At 44.8% G+C, this 15,381-nt stretch overlaps 2 protein-coding genes across 2 annotated transcripts; one reads left to right on the forward strand and one right to left on the reverse strand.

The window, feature by feature from the left end:
- On the forward strand, window positions 1–968 carry her15.1 (hairy and enhancer of split-related 15, tandem duplicate 1). Its single transcript, XM_069678023.1, has 3 exons — window positions 1–48; window positions 264–346; window positions 437–968. Exons 2-3 carry the CDS (start codon window positions 284–286, stop codon window positions 803–805), a joined length of 432 nt encoding a protein of 143 aa, XP_069534124.1. The 5' UTR covers window positions 1–48; window positions 264–283; the 3' UTR covers window positions 806–968.
- Window positions 969–4,085: 3,117 nt separating this feature from the next.
- Window positions 4,086–5,275, reverse strand: LOC138606514 (transcription factor HES-5-like). Its single transcript, XM_069678979.1, has 3 exons — window positions 5,228–5,275; window positions 4,928–5,010; window positions 4,086–4,837 (listed from the first exon to the last, which is right to left on the reverse strand). The coding sequence occupies exons 2-3, from the start codon at window positions 4,988–4,990 to the stop codon at window positions 4,469–4,471; spliced, it is 432 nt and encodes a 143-aa protein (XP_069535080.1). The 5' UTR covers window positions 4,991–5,010; window positions 5,228–5,275; the 3' UTR covers window positions 4,086–4,468.
- Between the last annotated feature and the right edge of the window lie 10,106 nt (window positions 5,276–15,381).

Raw genomic sequence — 15,381 nt, forward strand, 5'->3', positions numbered from 1 at the left:
AGGCGCGCTGTCTCAGCCGCTGCACATCTGCAGCAGGAAGGTTCCCAGGTAATAAAAGTGTGTGTGTGTGTGTGTGTGTGTGTGTGTGTGTGTGTGTGAGAGCATTGATGCCCCTCTCTATTGTCGGGGGCCTCGCCCACTGGCCTCAGAGTGTGGGAAAGCTAATCCTGCCTGGGACTCATGGCTTTGTGATGCTAATGTGGGCCTATAAATAGAGGAGGGGGCTCCTCAGTCACATCACAGCTCTCTCTGCTCTCCCACAGAAGCTCCGCTCTGCTCCTCCATGGCTCCCAGCACCTCCACAGACTCTCCGCTCTCCCTGCTGTCCACCAAAGACAGACACAAAGTAAGTCCTGCCTCTCTGTGCTCCTCTGCTCTGCTTTTCTCTGTGACCTCACTGAACGTGTTGCTGACCAGCTTCCTGTTTGTTCTCCAGCTGAGGAAACCGCAGGTGGAGAAGATGCGCAGAGATCGCATCAACAGCTGCATCGAGCAGCTCAAGGTGCTGCTGGAGAAGGAGTTCCACAAACAGGATCCCAACGCCAAGCTGGAGAAGGCCGACGTCCTGGAGATGACGGTGGACTTCCTGAAGCAGCAGCTGCAGCCTCGCTCCGCTCACAGCCACGGCTACTCCCGCTGCTGGAAGGAGACGCTGCACTTCCTGTCTGCTGACTCCCTGAAGGGAGTGACGCTGCCGCACCTCCACCACCTCCACACGCCGGCCCTCTCCTCCTCACACGGACACATCCAGGCTGCAGAGAAGCAGCTCTCCGGCCCCCACAGAGCCGTGTGGAGGCCGTGGTAGGAGCTGAGGATCACAGTGATGGAGGTTCTCCATCCTCAGCCTGCAGGAGACTCTCCTCCATGTTCAGTGCTGACCTGTGACTGTCTGACTCCTGTGGAGAAGCTTTTATACTGAACCCATGTCCTGCACAGTGCAGCCAAGTGTTTCATCTTCCCTGTGAAGAACTCTGACGCGTCACCTTTTATAAAGGGAACCTATGAAATATATTTATCTGTTATATTTATATGTTTAAAGTTTGTTATGGGAATAAACTTTATGTTCCTGCTGATATTAAATAAATATATTTTATATCTTTAAATCTTTGACTTTTGGTCTTTTTGCATTTCAATCCAGATGTTTGGATCCCTGCGGAGACACACATGTGAGAGCGAGTGTGTCTGCAGCTCCGACAGGAGAGTGTGTTTAATGTGTGTGTGTGGGATTCTGAACGTGCTTTCAGCCCCAGCAGGGCCTTTAATCTAAAATAAGTCAAACATGTGGCCGATGGAGAAATGACTAATGATATATAGTGACCCCTTGTGTATATATTTCGCTCCTCTCACAAATATTAAACCTTACTACTGCATTAATATGACACCATGAAATACTCCACAGATTCAGATTATTAAAACATGAATCAGTTCTTCAGTAATTCTTCTGCACTTTGAATGCAGGACTTTAACTTGTGATGAAGCATTTTTAAACTGCAGTAAAAATAAGTCTTTTTCTGGGTCATTTAATCTGAAATAATTAAAGTTAAAGAGAAAATTAAGTCGAGATTTTGAGAAAACAGCTGCTACTGGTTATCCAGGGAAATGTTTATTATACAGTTTGTAGATTTATGATGAAAAAACACCTGAATGAGTACTTTTAACAAACCTCTGTACTTGTACTTTTAGTTGTGATGAAGTTTTATGTTTCAGTATCTCAGCAGAGATAATCTGCCCGGTAACATCTGATGTTTGTCACGGTTTCGCACACAGAGCCACGTGTGTGTTCTCTGATGCAGAGCGGTGTGTAAGGAGGACTGCGTGCTGTCACACGTCAGCTCTGCTCTCATCAAACAGCTGCTGAGCGGCTCGGCTGCAGGCCGTCTCCCCCGCTGTGGAGTCTGCCTCTCCTCTGCGTTCCCACACTCCTCCCCCTCTCTCCCCTTCATCCTCAGGACAAAGGAAGTGTGCCGCGTTAAATTACCCCCCCACCTCACCTCCACCCCCCCTCCGTGATGGTGAGAAACCTCCTCCCCTCCCTCGCCTCCGTCACTAATCTGCCTCCTGATCTGGAGGGAAACCTGAGCCCAGCACTGAGGAGTGGTGACTGTCAGGGTTCAAGAGTCACTTGTGAAGTGCTCCTGAGGTTCTTCTTCTCCTGCTTCACACTTCTGCTTCCACTCAGAGGGCAGAACCGTACTGACTCCTTTGAAACCAGGGGCGACTGCTGTGTAGTATTAGGGCCACATTAAAGCTGCTGTGAGGAACTTTTGGTTTGTGTTGATTTTGGCGCCCCCTCCCAGCTAGCAGGGAGCTAACATTAGCTACAAGTTCTAACTACGTTTGAAAGAAAACATTTTAATCTAATAATCTAAGTACGTTTTAAGGATGTTTATGATTTCAAATAAAGTTCTTGTAACATTAAAACATTAAAATTTTAACTGCAACATCCTGAGGATCTGTTCAGGACGTTAGCACGGCCTGAAGTATCAGAACCGGATTTATAAAACGTTCCTGAAATGTGATTTGATCATTCTCACTGCAACGTTCTGAAGATGTTTTCAGAGAACGTTCTCCTGCTATTAAAAGGAACATTATGGGAACCCAATAAAAACTTCCCGCTCAAAACATTAGCAGAACATTCTCAGAACGTTCTTAGCACCAAACACTCTCCAGCCGTGCCTCTCATCTCTTTGCAGAGTTTGTCCTGTTCATGCGTAAGTGGTGTCTCATCCTGCTTTCTGTATCACTCACTTTAAATGTCTCTTCCTTTCTTTTCTCCTCACAGGAGCTTCAAAGACAAACACATCTGAGCGTAGAGAACAAAGTCATCATTTTGGTTGGTAGCTTATCATGAAGGGGATATGAGAAGAGCAGCCGGCCGCCTGCGCTAAAGTGACTAAAATCATGGTCAAGTGAAATCACTTGTCAGAGCCCTGTTTCTCTGACAGTGTGGTGCTGATGAGCCAAAAGAAAAAGTCTTTCATATCATTCAAACCTGTGTATGCGCATTACGACGTGTTGTAGGAGTCTGCAGCGAAACCTACGAGACTAGGACGTTCTAGCGAGGCACATGTATGAGTTGTGTTTCTTTAGCCGTACATTCCAATAGTGCACATAACTGCATTTGTTACAAAGACAAACCAGAGAACATGTGGTGGCAGCAGTTACGTACTCTGACCCTTTCACTAGCTAAAGTACACAAAAATACAAAGTACAAGGAACGACCTGAATCAGAGCTACAGAAGGATCAGTTGTTTTTCAGTATTTTTATGTACTTCTACTTCATTTGAGTATCTGAAGACTTTTTTTTTTACACCCCTTAAAGATATTTCAACAAGTAAAGAAGGGCTTCATATGTTCTGTGTTACCTTAAAAGACTGCAGTACTGACACATGAAATATGCCATCTGATATCAGAGTATCAGCTGCTCCAAACTTCAGCGTGTATTCGTCACGTTGGCCCTAAAATATGTAAAATGAGGGTCGAGGTCCAAAAACACCAGAATCATCCTTTAACAAGAAAAGCAACAAAACAAAAACCTAAACGAATACGCAGCAGAGATGTTCTCGCTTACTGATCTCTTGTGACACACGATGTTTCATGTTCAGCTCCTGTGAAAACAAAAAGTTTTTATTCAGAGTTTCACGTCACGCGCAGGTCGATCAAATGCAGCTCTGCTTTTCTGTAAGGACTTCAACTGAACTGACCTTAAAACCTGAGCCCTGAACGCCCCACCTGCTTAAAACACACACGCACACACACACACACACACACACACACACACACACACACACACACACACACACACAGTTACATAGTAATAGGCGTTATCTCTCTGGTCCTGGTTGTCGGTGTGGGAAAGAAGGAAGACCATCAAACCCACGAGGTGAGAGGCTGCTTCAAACGCACACACACACACACACGCATTATACACACACACACACACACACACGCGCGCACACACGCACACACACACACACCTCCTGTATTGATTTTTACATGTAGAATGATCCACTCTGCTTTCATCAAAGACAAAACACAGACAATATAAAGATAATTTGTATAAAAATGTTTATTTTCTCCTCTGAGACTAAAAGTACTTTAATTGAACTTTTCCACAAGAAAAGTGTTTTTGTTTTTCACACAATCACTTGAACAAGTAATCAGAGCGCACACACACAGTGTCAACGCTTCATCTGGAACTGGTGCGTCCCTACAGAGCCTTTACAAAAGGCAGCATGTCAACATCATCACTGATCATCCGTCACACTGAGAGGACGTCCAGCGGACCTCACAGGAAACTTACACGGTGCATCAACAGAGCACAAACTGAGCCGCTTCAACATGAAGGAACATAAAGTGACTTCCTCTTCTTTCAAAATAAAGAAGGAAAGCTTTGTTTAACTGAACATGGAGGAGAGTCTCCTGCAGGCTGAGGATGGAGAACCTCCATCACTGTGATCCTCAGCTCCTACCACGGCCTCCACACGGCTCTGTGGGGGCCGGAGAGCTGCTTCTCTGCAGCCTGGATGTGTCCGTGTGAGGAGGAGAGGGCCGGCGTGTGGAGGTGGTGGAGGTGCGGCAGCGTCACTCCCTTCAGGGAGTCAGCAGACAGGAAGTGCAGCGTCTCCTTCCAGCAGCGGGAGTAGCCGTGGCTGTGAGCGGAGCGAGGCTGCAGCTGCTGCTTCAGGAAGTCCACCGTCATCTCCAGGACGTCGGCCTTCTCCAGCTTGGCGTTGGGATCCTGTTTGTGGAACTCCTTCTCCAGCAGCACCTTGAGCTGCTCGATGCAGCTGTTGATGCGATCTCTGCGCATCTTCTCCACCTGCGGTTTCCTCAGCTGGAGAACAAACAGGAAGCTGGTCAGCAACACGTTCAGTGAGGTCACAGAGAAAAGCAGAGCAGAGGAGCACAGAGAGGCAGGACTTACTTTGTGTCTGTCTTTGGTGGACAGCAGGGAGAGCGGAGAGTCTGTGGAGGTGCTGGGAGCCATGGAGGAGCAGAGCGGAGCTTCTGTGGGAGAGCAGAGAGAGCTGTGATGTGACTGAGGAGCCCCCTCCTCTATTTATAGGCCCACATTAGCATCACAAAGCCATGAGTCCCAGGCAGGATTAGCTTTCCCACACTCTGAGGCCAGTGGGCGAGGCCCCCGACAATAGAGAGGGGCATCAATGCTCTCACACACACACACACACACACACACACACACACACACACACACTTTTATTACCTGGGAACCTTCCTGCTGCAGATGTGCAGCGGCTGAGACAGCGCGCCTGATGAGGGACACTAAACACATAAAGATAAGAGCTGAACACTGACTGCAGGTCAGTTTAGCTGCTCTGCACAGGGACTGAGCTGAGCGCCGCCTGCTGCAGAGAGACAATAAAAATCAAACACCAAATAAAGAATGAAACATGTTTATGATTCAAACCTGCAGCTTTTATCAGAGAGACAGGAAACAGAATAATTAGTGCACACGCTGTCGGCTTCACCATCACTTCAACTGACATGCAGATAAACAACAAGTCAAGCTGTCGTACTTTAACAGGGAACATTTCAGATGATCAATATTTAATATCTTATATTATCAGGTGTCAGCTTGTCTTTAATGTCGGCCTTCATCTGATCACTCATGGCTTTGTCCACTTGTGCTCACTGCTCTCTTTAACATATTTTACAAACACGAGATGAATCGTGTTAATGATGCGATTTCATTTCAATAATATAAATAAACACATGAATAAATGCTCATAAACACACAGACGCTAAAGGAGCGGCAGACTCACAGAATTGGAGGGAAAACTAAGTGTCAATTAAACACCGTTACCCAGAGTCCTCTGGGAAGGCACACTTCTATTGTGCGACACCTCCTCCCCCTCCTCTCCTTTAGCGTGTAATAAATGGGAAAGAGAGTGTGGGAAAGGAGGTTGGGATCCTGCTCACACACACCCTCCAGTCAATAGACCCCCCCCCCTCCACAGAGAGCCTTTCAACCTGAGGGATCAGATCAGAGGCTCCGCTGAGCCGGGGGCCACGTGTGGACCATCTCCGCGTGTTCCCGCCCTCGTTCACATCAACCAAACCTCATGAGAGTTTCAGCGTGTTTATCCTCACCTACTGATTACTGCACCTCCTCCTCCTCCTCCTGCAGCCCTCTCATAAAACAAACATGTGGTCCAACACCTGCTGCCACCTCTGGAACAAGTACTTATGTTTGCACCATTAAAAGAACCACAACAACGTTATCAGCCTCATGCACTGAAAGTATCACAGTCTTCAGTTCTTTCTCTGCTGATCATCGATTGTGTATCTGAAGTTTTATTTTGAATAATGAGGGACTTTCACTTGTTGTGTTACCTTCAGAGTCTTATTTTGAAAGACTACACGGATAGTGAATATAGTGTATATACTTCCTGCCTGTGACTGAGCACGTCTTCAGAGTGTGTTGATGAAAGGACGAGCAGGAGGAGGCAGCAGCTGCACACATCTTTTCTTCTTCTCTGGCTGCATTTCTGACCGATGAGTCACAACGTCAAGATGAAAACATCCAAGAGACCCAGAGTGCCCCCCTCCACACGTGCACACGTCCAACTACACGTCTCCATGGCGTCTGCACATGCATCAGTGTGTGTGTGTGTGTGTGTGTGTGTGAGAAGAATGTGTGAGAGCGGCGTGCGGCTCCTCGTTCCCACACTTCAGCAGCCATTCACCCTGCGGCGCCCGCCACTGATCCTGCAGCCCCCCCATTATGCTCCGGCCTCAATGGACCATCTGGACAGCTACTGGAGAGCCGACACACACAAACACAGACACACACAAACACACACACCAGGCTGAGGATGCTGTTCTCTGCTACCTGAGTTCACTTCAGAAAACTATGAAGAACTAACAGAAACATCCATCCATGCATCCATCCATCTATCCATGCGTCCATCATCTTTAATAATTTAATTAACTTTATCAAAACTTTAAAAATGTAATAATTAAATATGAACCACTAACATGAGTTAAACTGTTGAACTGTTGGAGCGTGTTTTCTCTTCCTCAGACTCGTTTCTCGTCGTCACCTTTGCTCCGCCTCATTCAGCATGAAGTCACTGAAAACATCTCGGGAGCTGTTCATTGGTCTGTAAGTGTGGGAACCTGCAGTCACACTGAGACACACACACACAGACACAGACACAGACACTCACACACACACTGAGCGGCCGCAGAGTGCTGCCCTCAGTTTGGACTGCAGGCCATAATAGCCTACAGAAGAGTGGAATTTACTCTCACTGTAACCTGTGATGTATCTTTGATGCATTAAACTACATCTGAACCGATTGTTTCTATGAAATCAAATGTGACGTTTGCAACACTCCAAAAGAGAGCAGATCAAGTACTTCACAGATCCACGTTCAAGACAAAAAGATCTAAAAATATGAACCCTTTCAAAATAAAAAAAGAGGAAGTACTGTCTGAAATCGTCAGGTAATCGTTCTTTCTATAACGTCACTGTTATTACTTGTAGAAAGCAGGACAGCGCCCCCTGCAGTCACACACTCCAAGGTCACCAGACTTGATGATAAAAGCTTAGATTGTATACAGAAAGTTCACATAGCTTTAGGTCTGAAAAGTGAAGCCTGCATTCTTTCTAGTGTCCAGCAGGGGGCGACTTCACAAGTGTGATTCTATAGAAGTCTATGAGAAAATGGTCCTCCTTCTCTCTTGATTTATTCTCAATCTTCAGCACAGCTTGATGTTCATTTAGTCACTGATGCTCCCACTTAGAGTCACAGAGAACAGAAAGAGGGGAGGGTTTAGGGCGGGGCTACCTGTGATTGACAAGTTGCTACCATGGTAACCTGAAAAATTATTATTAGATTATGTTGCAGCCATGACAGCCTGGCTAAAGAAATTCTTTCATTTTGAAGTGTTATTATATATTAAACCACCCAGCAGTATATACGTCTTTAAATGAGCTCCATCTCCACATACATGCATCATTAATTATTACTTATATGATTTTTTTGCCATCCCATTCTTGGCCATTCTGCATGTTAACTGAAAGTACTTTTACTTTAGCTTCTTATGGTGTAGTTATTGGAGTATACTCTGGGAGAAATTTCAGGGGACTGCTGTGTCAGTGCTTCAAGAGTCATTAGATATCACAATAAAATATACAGTTGCTTCTATTATAAGTCTTCATGTAGTTTTATTAAAGACTGAAGAACATGGCCGCCGTGTTAAAACTCTAAATGTGACTTCAGACACCAACAGGAAGTTTTTTGGCGGGAGTTTGGTGTCAAAGAGTGAAAGGTCCAGCTGCTCCTGGGGGGACAAAGACAGACGGCAACAGGGATGTGTGCGTCCCAGTTTCCCTCCAGCTCTCCCAGCAGCTCTCCCAGTTTATTGCCTGTAAGTGCGTCCATATGGTAATAAGCAGCTTAACATTTCCATGTGAATGTGGCAGAAAGTGAGGCTTCATTATGAGCTTGAAACTGCGGGATATCCCACCGTTGAATCAGCGTGGATTTGTTTATCCAGTTCAACAATGAATATGAGCGCTGAGAACGGTATTTGAAGCATGCCGCGTGCAGCACACTTACTATTGTTGTTCCTCCATTCATGGTGCACAACAATGCATTCCTCTCTTTTCTCTGCATGTTCTCAGCCTGGTCTCAGACCCGGTCAGAGGACCTGCTCTGCTCCAACATCAAACACTCTCCGACACTTTAGTTTTCAGCAGAGAATATACTCGATATCTCAAATACAAGGATACAAGGATGTAATTAATATACAGCGACGTGATTATAGGGACACGGTGGCCGGCAACTGCAAATGCTCTGCAAGGGCCTGAACGATCAGGAGAAACTTTGCTCCAGCGGCGTCTGACATTACAATGTCTGATAATCATTCATTTCACTCCCTCGTCTCCCTCTCTCTTATGTCCATATTAAAGTCGAGGTGAAATGAAAAATGTCATTTTAATCCTTTTAGATCACATCCCCGGTAACATTGTGCATCTATTTGACAATATAGGCCAAAAAAAAATACAGAAAATCCATTTCTTTGTATTCTTATATCAAAATCTGATCATTTTTTCTTCCTGTAAAACTAAATTTCCTGCGTGCTTACAAAGTTAGCACCAAACAATTTCAACCAATCAATCTACAACATTTAGCCGCAGAGCACAAAGAACGCTCGGTCAGTTAGCTCGCTGCTGCGCTGTGGAGAACGTCTGTCTACGCCCACTTCTCAACGATCAAATCAAATCCCTCTCATGATATGTCCCGCCTGCACGTCCTGTTTCACTCGGAAATACGTCACGAGACGGAAGCTAGATGTCTGGAAATGCCGTTTCAGCTTGACTTTAATGCTGAAGTCACAGCCCTTCTGTTTGGTCACTCTACTGTTGCTTTTGCTTTGTGTCTGCAGGGCTGCAGACATATTGGAAGGCTAATCAGCAGTATGGGACACACCTGGGCCCGATAAGCCAGAGCAGCAGACAGTCTTGGGGAGACCTGCTCTCACCGCACGCCTCTGCTTAGCTCTTTGTTTCCTTTTCTTTGTTTTTACCGTGCAGCACATTCGGTCAGTCCTGTGTTCTTGTAAGAGGTCACGTAGCCATGTCTTTGTCAACTGTAAAGATCTGTTCGTGTCAATCCCAAAGTGGGACCGGTCTGGAGCAGTGTCTTCAGTTCTAAGTGTTATCCACTTCTGGAGTCCATGAAACTAAACTTTGGAGCGAGGCTTTGACAAAGCCTAAGAAACTCATTAAGCTTCTGTAAGAGCTGCTATGGGGTTGGGAGAAAGAAGTTTGCCCTCTGCAGTGATCACATGTCCCAGAAAGATCGCCTATTTAGTAACAAGTCAGAGTTGAGAGGTGTTTTAGTATTTATAGTATTGTACTTTATTCACACAGTTGTTTGGTTGGTGCACATATCAACAAACAGTCAACATACTGTAACAGGGCACAGTGTGCTGGTAGAACAAGAGAGTCCAATATACAAGATACTGTTTGGGGCACCTGAGACAGGATGGTATGATGCAGGCATATCCTGCTCAAAGCTCCATTAATCTGGCAGGCCAGGGTTTGTCATATTCTTTACAGGAAATACAGTTCAGTTCATACTGGGGAGCTTTGGTACGGAGCAATGGGCCTCATGCAGCAACGGTCTCTTATATTTTCTCTTAAAGTCAATGCCGAATGCACCAAACGTTACCCAGGAGAGCTGAATGATGGTGGTTGATTTTTGGTGATTAGCATAGGTAACGCCCCGGACACACTCAGGGGCTGGTACATGTTGAGCCGTGTGCAAATCGGGCACAAGGAGAAGAAGAAACAACTTTTAACTTTTAAAACAACAAAGTAAACGTGATCTTCCAGTGCTTGTGGCAATCTGAAACGTCTCAGCAGCCATTCATCCTACTCATGTTAGATCTGTGCCACCTCTAGAAGTGCGCTCTGTCAGCCCTGGATGTGTCTAACATCCGTAAGCCATTCAGAAGCAGAAAGCAAAACATTCTTTCTCAAAGAGTGGAGGGTTTTTTTCTTATCTTGGTAAGAGTGCTCTCCACCAATCGTAAAACTTTCTCTTACCTAAGAGAAGAGCTAAAATAAGAAAACATTGGTGAAACTCAGAAATCAGTGGGTCCGAACAAAATCGTGGATAAGATCAAATTAAGAGAATATATCGCTTCTTGCATGAGGCCCAATGACACCTCCTGAGAAAACTGTGGTTTTGCCCTCGACTGCTTCAAGTGTAAGCTGATATTGCTCTCTGTATGGTCTGAATGTTGATATGAGTGTGACTGTTACAGGCCCGGCACCATACTTGCATGTTTGTGCACTCGCTGAAGATGAGAAAGAGCAAAAACACCCTTAATGCCTTCATGTCTTTGGGAGTGGAACTTAATCCGTAACTAGTAGGTAATAGGACAGAAAGGAATGTTTAAAGGACCCAACGCCATCATCAACACATGAAACAGTGGAGGTGTATGCACCTGAGTCCTGATGCACCCACAGTTAAAACACGTCTGCCACTTCAGTTAAGGTTTTCTGGAGTGTTTGGACTTCTTGCGTCAAGTGACGGGTAGTATTCTAAGTTTTAGTAGTCAAGTGTGCAAATAGTGCAGCAGCTGTCTCCTGTGAGTCTACTTTGTCACTTTCCTCTATTCTGAGAGTGGTGCTTTCTGAGAAGGGGTTTCAGACGATGAGTGACGCAGGAAGTGGTGTGTGTGGGTGTGTGTGTGTGCAGGGGTTGACAATGAGCACAATTTTCCACTGGCACTCTGGGCCAGTAACTTTCCAGATTCACAGGCCCTGCCATTAAAACCACTGGCCCTGAAATGATTAGTTAATTCAGTATTATTTTAATGTCAGATTTAGTTTCTCCTTATGTAAGGGTTCTTATTACTGAATGTGTTCAACTGTGGAACTGTTATAAAGTCATAAAAATAGACCAAAATAATCACATGGGTGTCAATAAAGAGGTTTATTAACACGGTAAGTTTTGAAACCAAAGTTCAGCGTCTCCTACTTTCTGTCGGCACACACGCAACCTTACGCTGTGTAGCCTATAGAAGGTCCATTTGACTAATAGTCGAGGTGCTGCTGCTGATACTCGAGGCGCTGCCAGATGAAAGATTTAATCTGCAGTTATATGTGTCATTGGTACTGAAACCAATAACAAGATTTCTGATCATAAAAGCTGAAGTGAGCGGCGTTAGCTAGCGAGCGAGCTATTTCCTTCCTCCCTTCTTCAAACTTTCAAGAGTTCATTGCTGCACAAACTCCATGTCCATCTATCAAGGTTGCATAAGAGTTTGTAACAAACACGAGGGACTGAAGGACAAGACCATCTACGCTGGGCAAGATACACAACACACAATCATAAAGCCATGGCTCTACTTACCTTGCCATCTGACTGTCAGAGCTGCGTCAGTCTCAGTGAGGAGATCGCTGATTTGAAGCGGAGGATCTCCACTCTCTACAAAATCCAAGAGGCTGAGAAATTTTTGGACACAATCATCTTAAGCCCCTCACAAGCTACCGCTACCAGTTTGAAAGAGCTGGCTGTCACGGTTGCCTATCATGCAGCCGCTGCTAATTCCCCGGATGCAGCGCATACCTCAGCCGCGGCCTCTACTCCTTCTCCAACCACCGTCCCTGAGGACCTCTGGCTCCGGCTCGGGGCTAAACCCAAACTCCATGTCAGCTCCACTCCGTCACAACCAGAGCCACATCATCATCAGCCTAGGGTTGTGGTAGGCGACCAAAGAAACAATAAGAGGGGAAAACTCTCCTTTAACACTCCAGCAACCTATGACATCCAGCTAGTAAATTGATACGACATCCTCGATGTAGATGCATTCCCTCCACTGGCTTCAAACCCACAGTCTCAATGTTTTCCTGTGAATAAACCACGGGCTTGGTCTCCAGCTAATTTTACCGCACGTCCTTTGGGCAACGTAAATAAAGCTGCTACTCAGTCTCCACCCCGAAGTGTTTCTTCTGGACTGGAGGTTCTGGAGGAGTTGGACAAACCATCCCTCCAGGCTCACAAAGATCCTCAGCCTAGTGGTCACTTCCGATCACCTGTCCGTCCAGAAACAGCCGACGTCCAGCAACGGAGAAATCAGCATCAGCGTCATGCTAAATCTCACCATCGCCATACCGGGCCAGTAACCCGCGGAGCTGCTATCTGCTCCAACGGTCCCCCCCAGCCGGTGCCACCTCCTCCGTCAACGCTCATTATCGGTGACTCCATAGTTAGAAATGTGAGAATCAACAGAGCTCATACACACTTCTTCCCAGGTGCTACAGTACGAGACATCGCTGATAAAGTTCCAGAAATAATAAACTCTTATCCAGAAGTTGACAGGATCGTCATACACATCGGTACAAACGACATTCAAAAGAAAAGTCGGAACTGTTAAAACGAGACTTCCTTCATCTCTTTGATGTCTTAAAACAGTCTCATAGCACGGTTTACATCTCCAGTCCGACCCCCACCCTCCGCTGTGGAATGGGGAAATTCAGTAGATTGCTTAGCCTCAACACCTGGGTTGCGTCTGCGTGCGACTCCAACAGCATGCACTTTGTTGACAACTTCAATATCTTCTTGAAAAATGGACATCTTTTCGGGGCAGATGGTCTCCATTTGATTAAAGCTGGATCGCGGTTGCTTTCTGACAATCTGACATGCGGTATCCACCATCCCTGTACTCCCATTCCCACCTGCCAGTCACGTCATCGAAACGTGCCCACCCACCGGTCGTGTGCTGACAGTGATTGATGCCGACAAGGTCCTAGTCTCTACCACAATGGTTCCACCATGTACAAAGGTAAACTTTCTACCAGACTCGGACCAATAAATGGCATTGCCTACATTCCTGTCCTAATAAGCAACAGGCAATTACAAAAACTGAAAAATGTTATGTCCTCTGATATTGTACGTCAACAAACTTGTAAGACATTACAGAGCAAACTTTAGACCTGTAATATCAGAAAACCCACCCCCTTCCATGAACTCATTTCTAGATTTCAAAAAGAGAAAGGGTCTTGGGCTGATGCATATCAACGTTCGTAGCATTTTGTGAAAGATGGATTACCTTATTATTTGTATTCTTAATAACAATCCAGACATCTTAGTGTTGTCAGAAACTTGGTTAAAAATGTCAACTGGAGACGATGATATTAAATTAAATGACTACATGTGATAGGCTTACTAAGGGTGGAGGAGTAGCAATATACGTTCGAAATAACATCAAAGCATCCAAGTTAGTTTGTGTATCAATTCCAAAAAGATACGAACTCTTGATACTAAACATAGAATTAAGTAAAAATAATCTTTTCACAGTTGCTGGTATATATCGCCCGCCCTCCGCCTCTTTAGAGGCAGTTGCTGATTTTATTGAAAATGTAACCCCCTTCATGTCTCAGAAGTAACTGTTATGGGAGATCTTAACCTAAACTGGATGTCAGATGACTCAGTTTAAAGCTCATCTGTGCTGATACTGGTCTTACTCAATTGATCACCGACCCTACTGGACCAAATTTTAAGGACCCCTCTAAATCAACCATAATTGATATTATACTAACAAATCATCCCCATAAGTATCTAATCAGTGGTGTACTTCCATTGGATATGAGTGATCATTGCCCAATAATATGTATCAGAGATACTCGGCAGCCTAAATCCAAAACTCAGATTGCTGTGAGGAGAAATTTTAGACATTTTAATGAAGAAGCCTTTTTATATGATCTTCAACAAAGTAATCTTTCTCATACAACATAAAATCCCGGATCCTGAATCAACATTACAATATTTCTCAGATATCTTTAATTCAGTAGTAAACAAACATGCTCCTTTCCGAAGGTTAAGAATAAAAGATAGGTCCAGCCGCTGGTTCACCTCTGAATTATCAAATTTACTGCAGTTGAGAAATAAAGCTTGGTCCCTAGCCAGGCATTCTGGGGACCCCTCTCATTGGCTTGCTTTCAGACAGTTAAGAAATAAATGCACCTTTTCAATAAGAAAGCTAAATCTAATTACTACTTAACATCCATCTCCAGCTCTTGGTCAAATCCATCTAAATTCTGGAAAGTAGTTAACTCCACTAAAAACAATAATGCTTCCTCTTTGCCCACTCATGTCATTTCTGGGAAATCCACATTGACGGAGGAAAAATAAATATGTACAGCTTTTAACAAACACTTTGTTGCAGCCAGTCACCTTTTTGAAGAAGAGTGTATGGGATCTGTCAATTTTGCAAGCGATGATGGTTTTGTGAACACATTAAACTGTGCCCATCAGTTTACTCTCCATCCCTTTACTGATAGTGTAGTTACTCAAGCTCTTTTAGCAATTGATTCAAACAAAGCAACTTGAGAAGACAACTTTTCTTCTCAAACTCTGTGCTCCCATAATCTCAGAGCACATAACACATATTTTTAACTTGACTGTTTTAACTGGCATAATTCCTAAAGTATGGAGGTCAGCTCATGTTTTACCTTTGCACAAAGGAGGAGAAAAAGATGACCTAAATAATGACCGTCCCATATCAAAATTGTCTGGTCTATCTAAAACCCTTGAATCCTTAGTGAACAATCAAATCAAAGCATTTTTAATTAGTTATTCTGCACTATCCCTCCACCAATCAGGCTTCAGATCAGGTCATAGCACCATCTCTGCTACTTCTCTAATTTTAAATGATATTGTGTCAGCTGTAGACAAAAGGAAGCACTGTGCTGCTCTTTTTGTGGATTTATCAAAGGTCTTCGATACGGTTGATCGTTCCCTCCTCCTACAAAAACTGCTAGGAATAGGATTTGATAATATTGCCACAAGATGGTTCAATAATTATCCTCTGACAGACAACAGTGTGTTAAAG

This window comes from Semicossyphus pulcher, unplaced genomic scaffold (genome assembly GCF_022749685.1).
Source record: "Semicossyphus pulcher isolate SPU_LCO1_2020_fin unplaced genomic scaffold, fSemPul1.0.p SCAF_3, whole genome shotgun sequence".
Classification (NCBI taxonomy): domain Eukaryota; kingdom Metazoa; phylum Chordata; class Actinopteri; order Labriformes; family Labridae; genus Semicossyphus; species Semicossyphus pulcher.

Coding starts and splice junctions, on each gene's coding strand:
- LOC138606514 (XM_069678979.1), bottom strand. CDS start 4,990: ATGGCTCCCAGCACCTCCACAGACTCTCCGCTCTCCCTGCTGTCCACC. Junction 4,838..4,927: donor CCACCAAAGACAGACACAAA/GTAAGTCCTGCC, acceptor TTTGTTCTCCAG/CTGAGGAAACCGCAGGTGGA.
- her15.1 (XM_069678023.1), top strand. CDS start 284: ATGGCTCCCAGCACCTCCACAGACTCTCCGCTCTCCCTGCTGTCCACC. Junction 347..436: donor CCACCAAAGACAGACACAAA/GTAAGTCCTGCC, acceptor TTTGTTCTCCAG/CTGAGGAAACCGCAGGTGGA.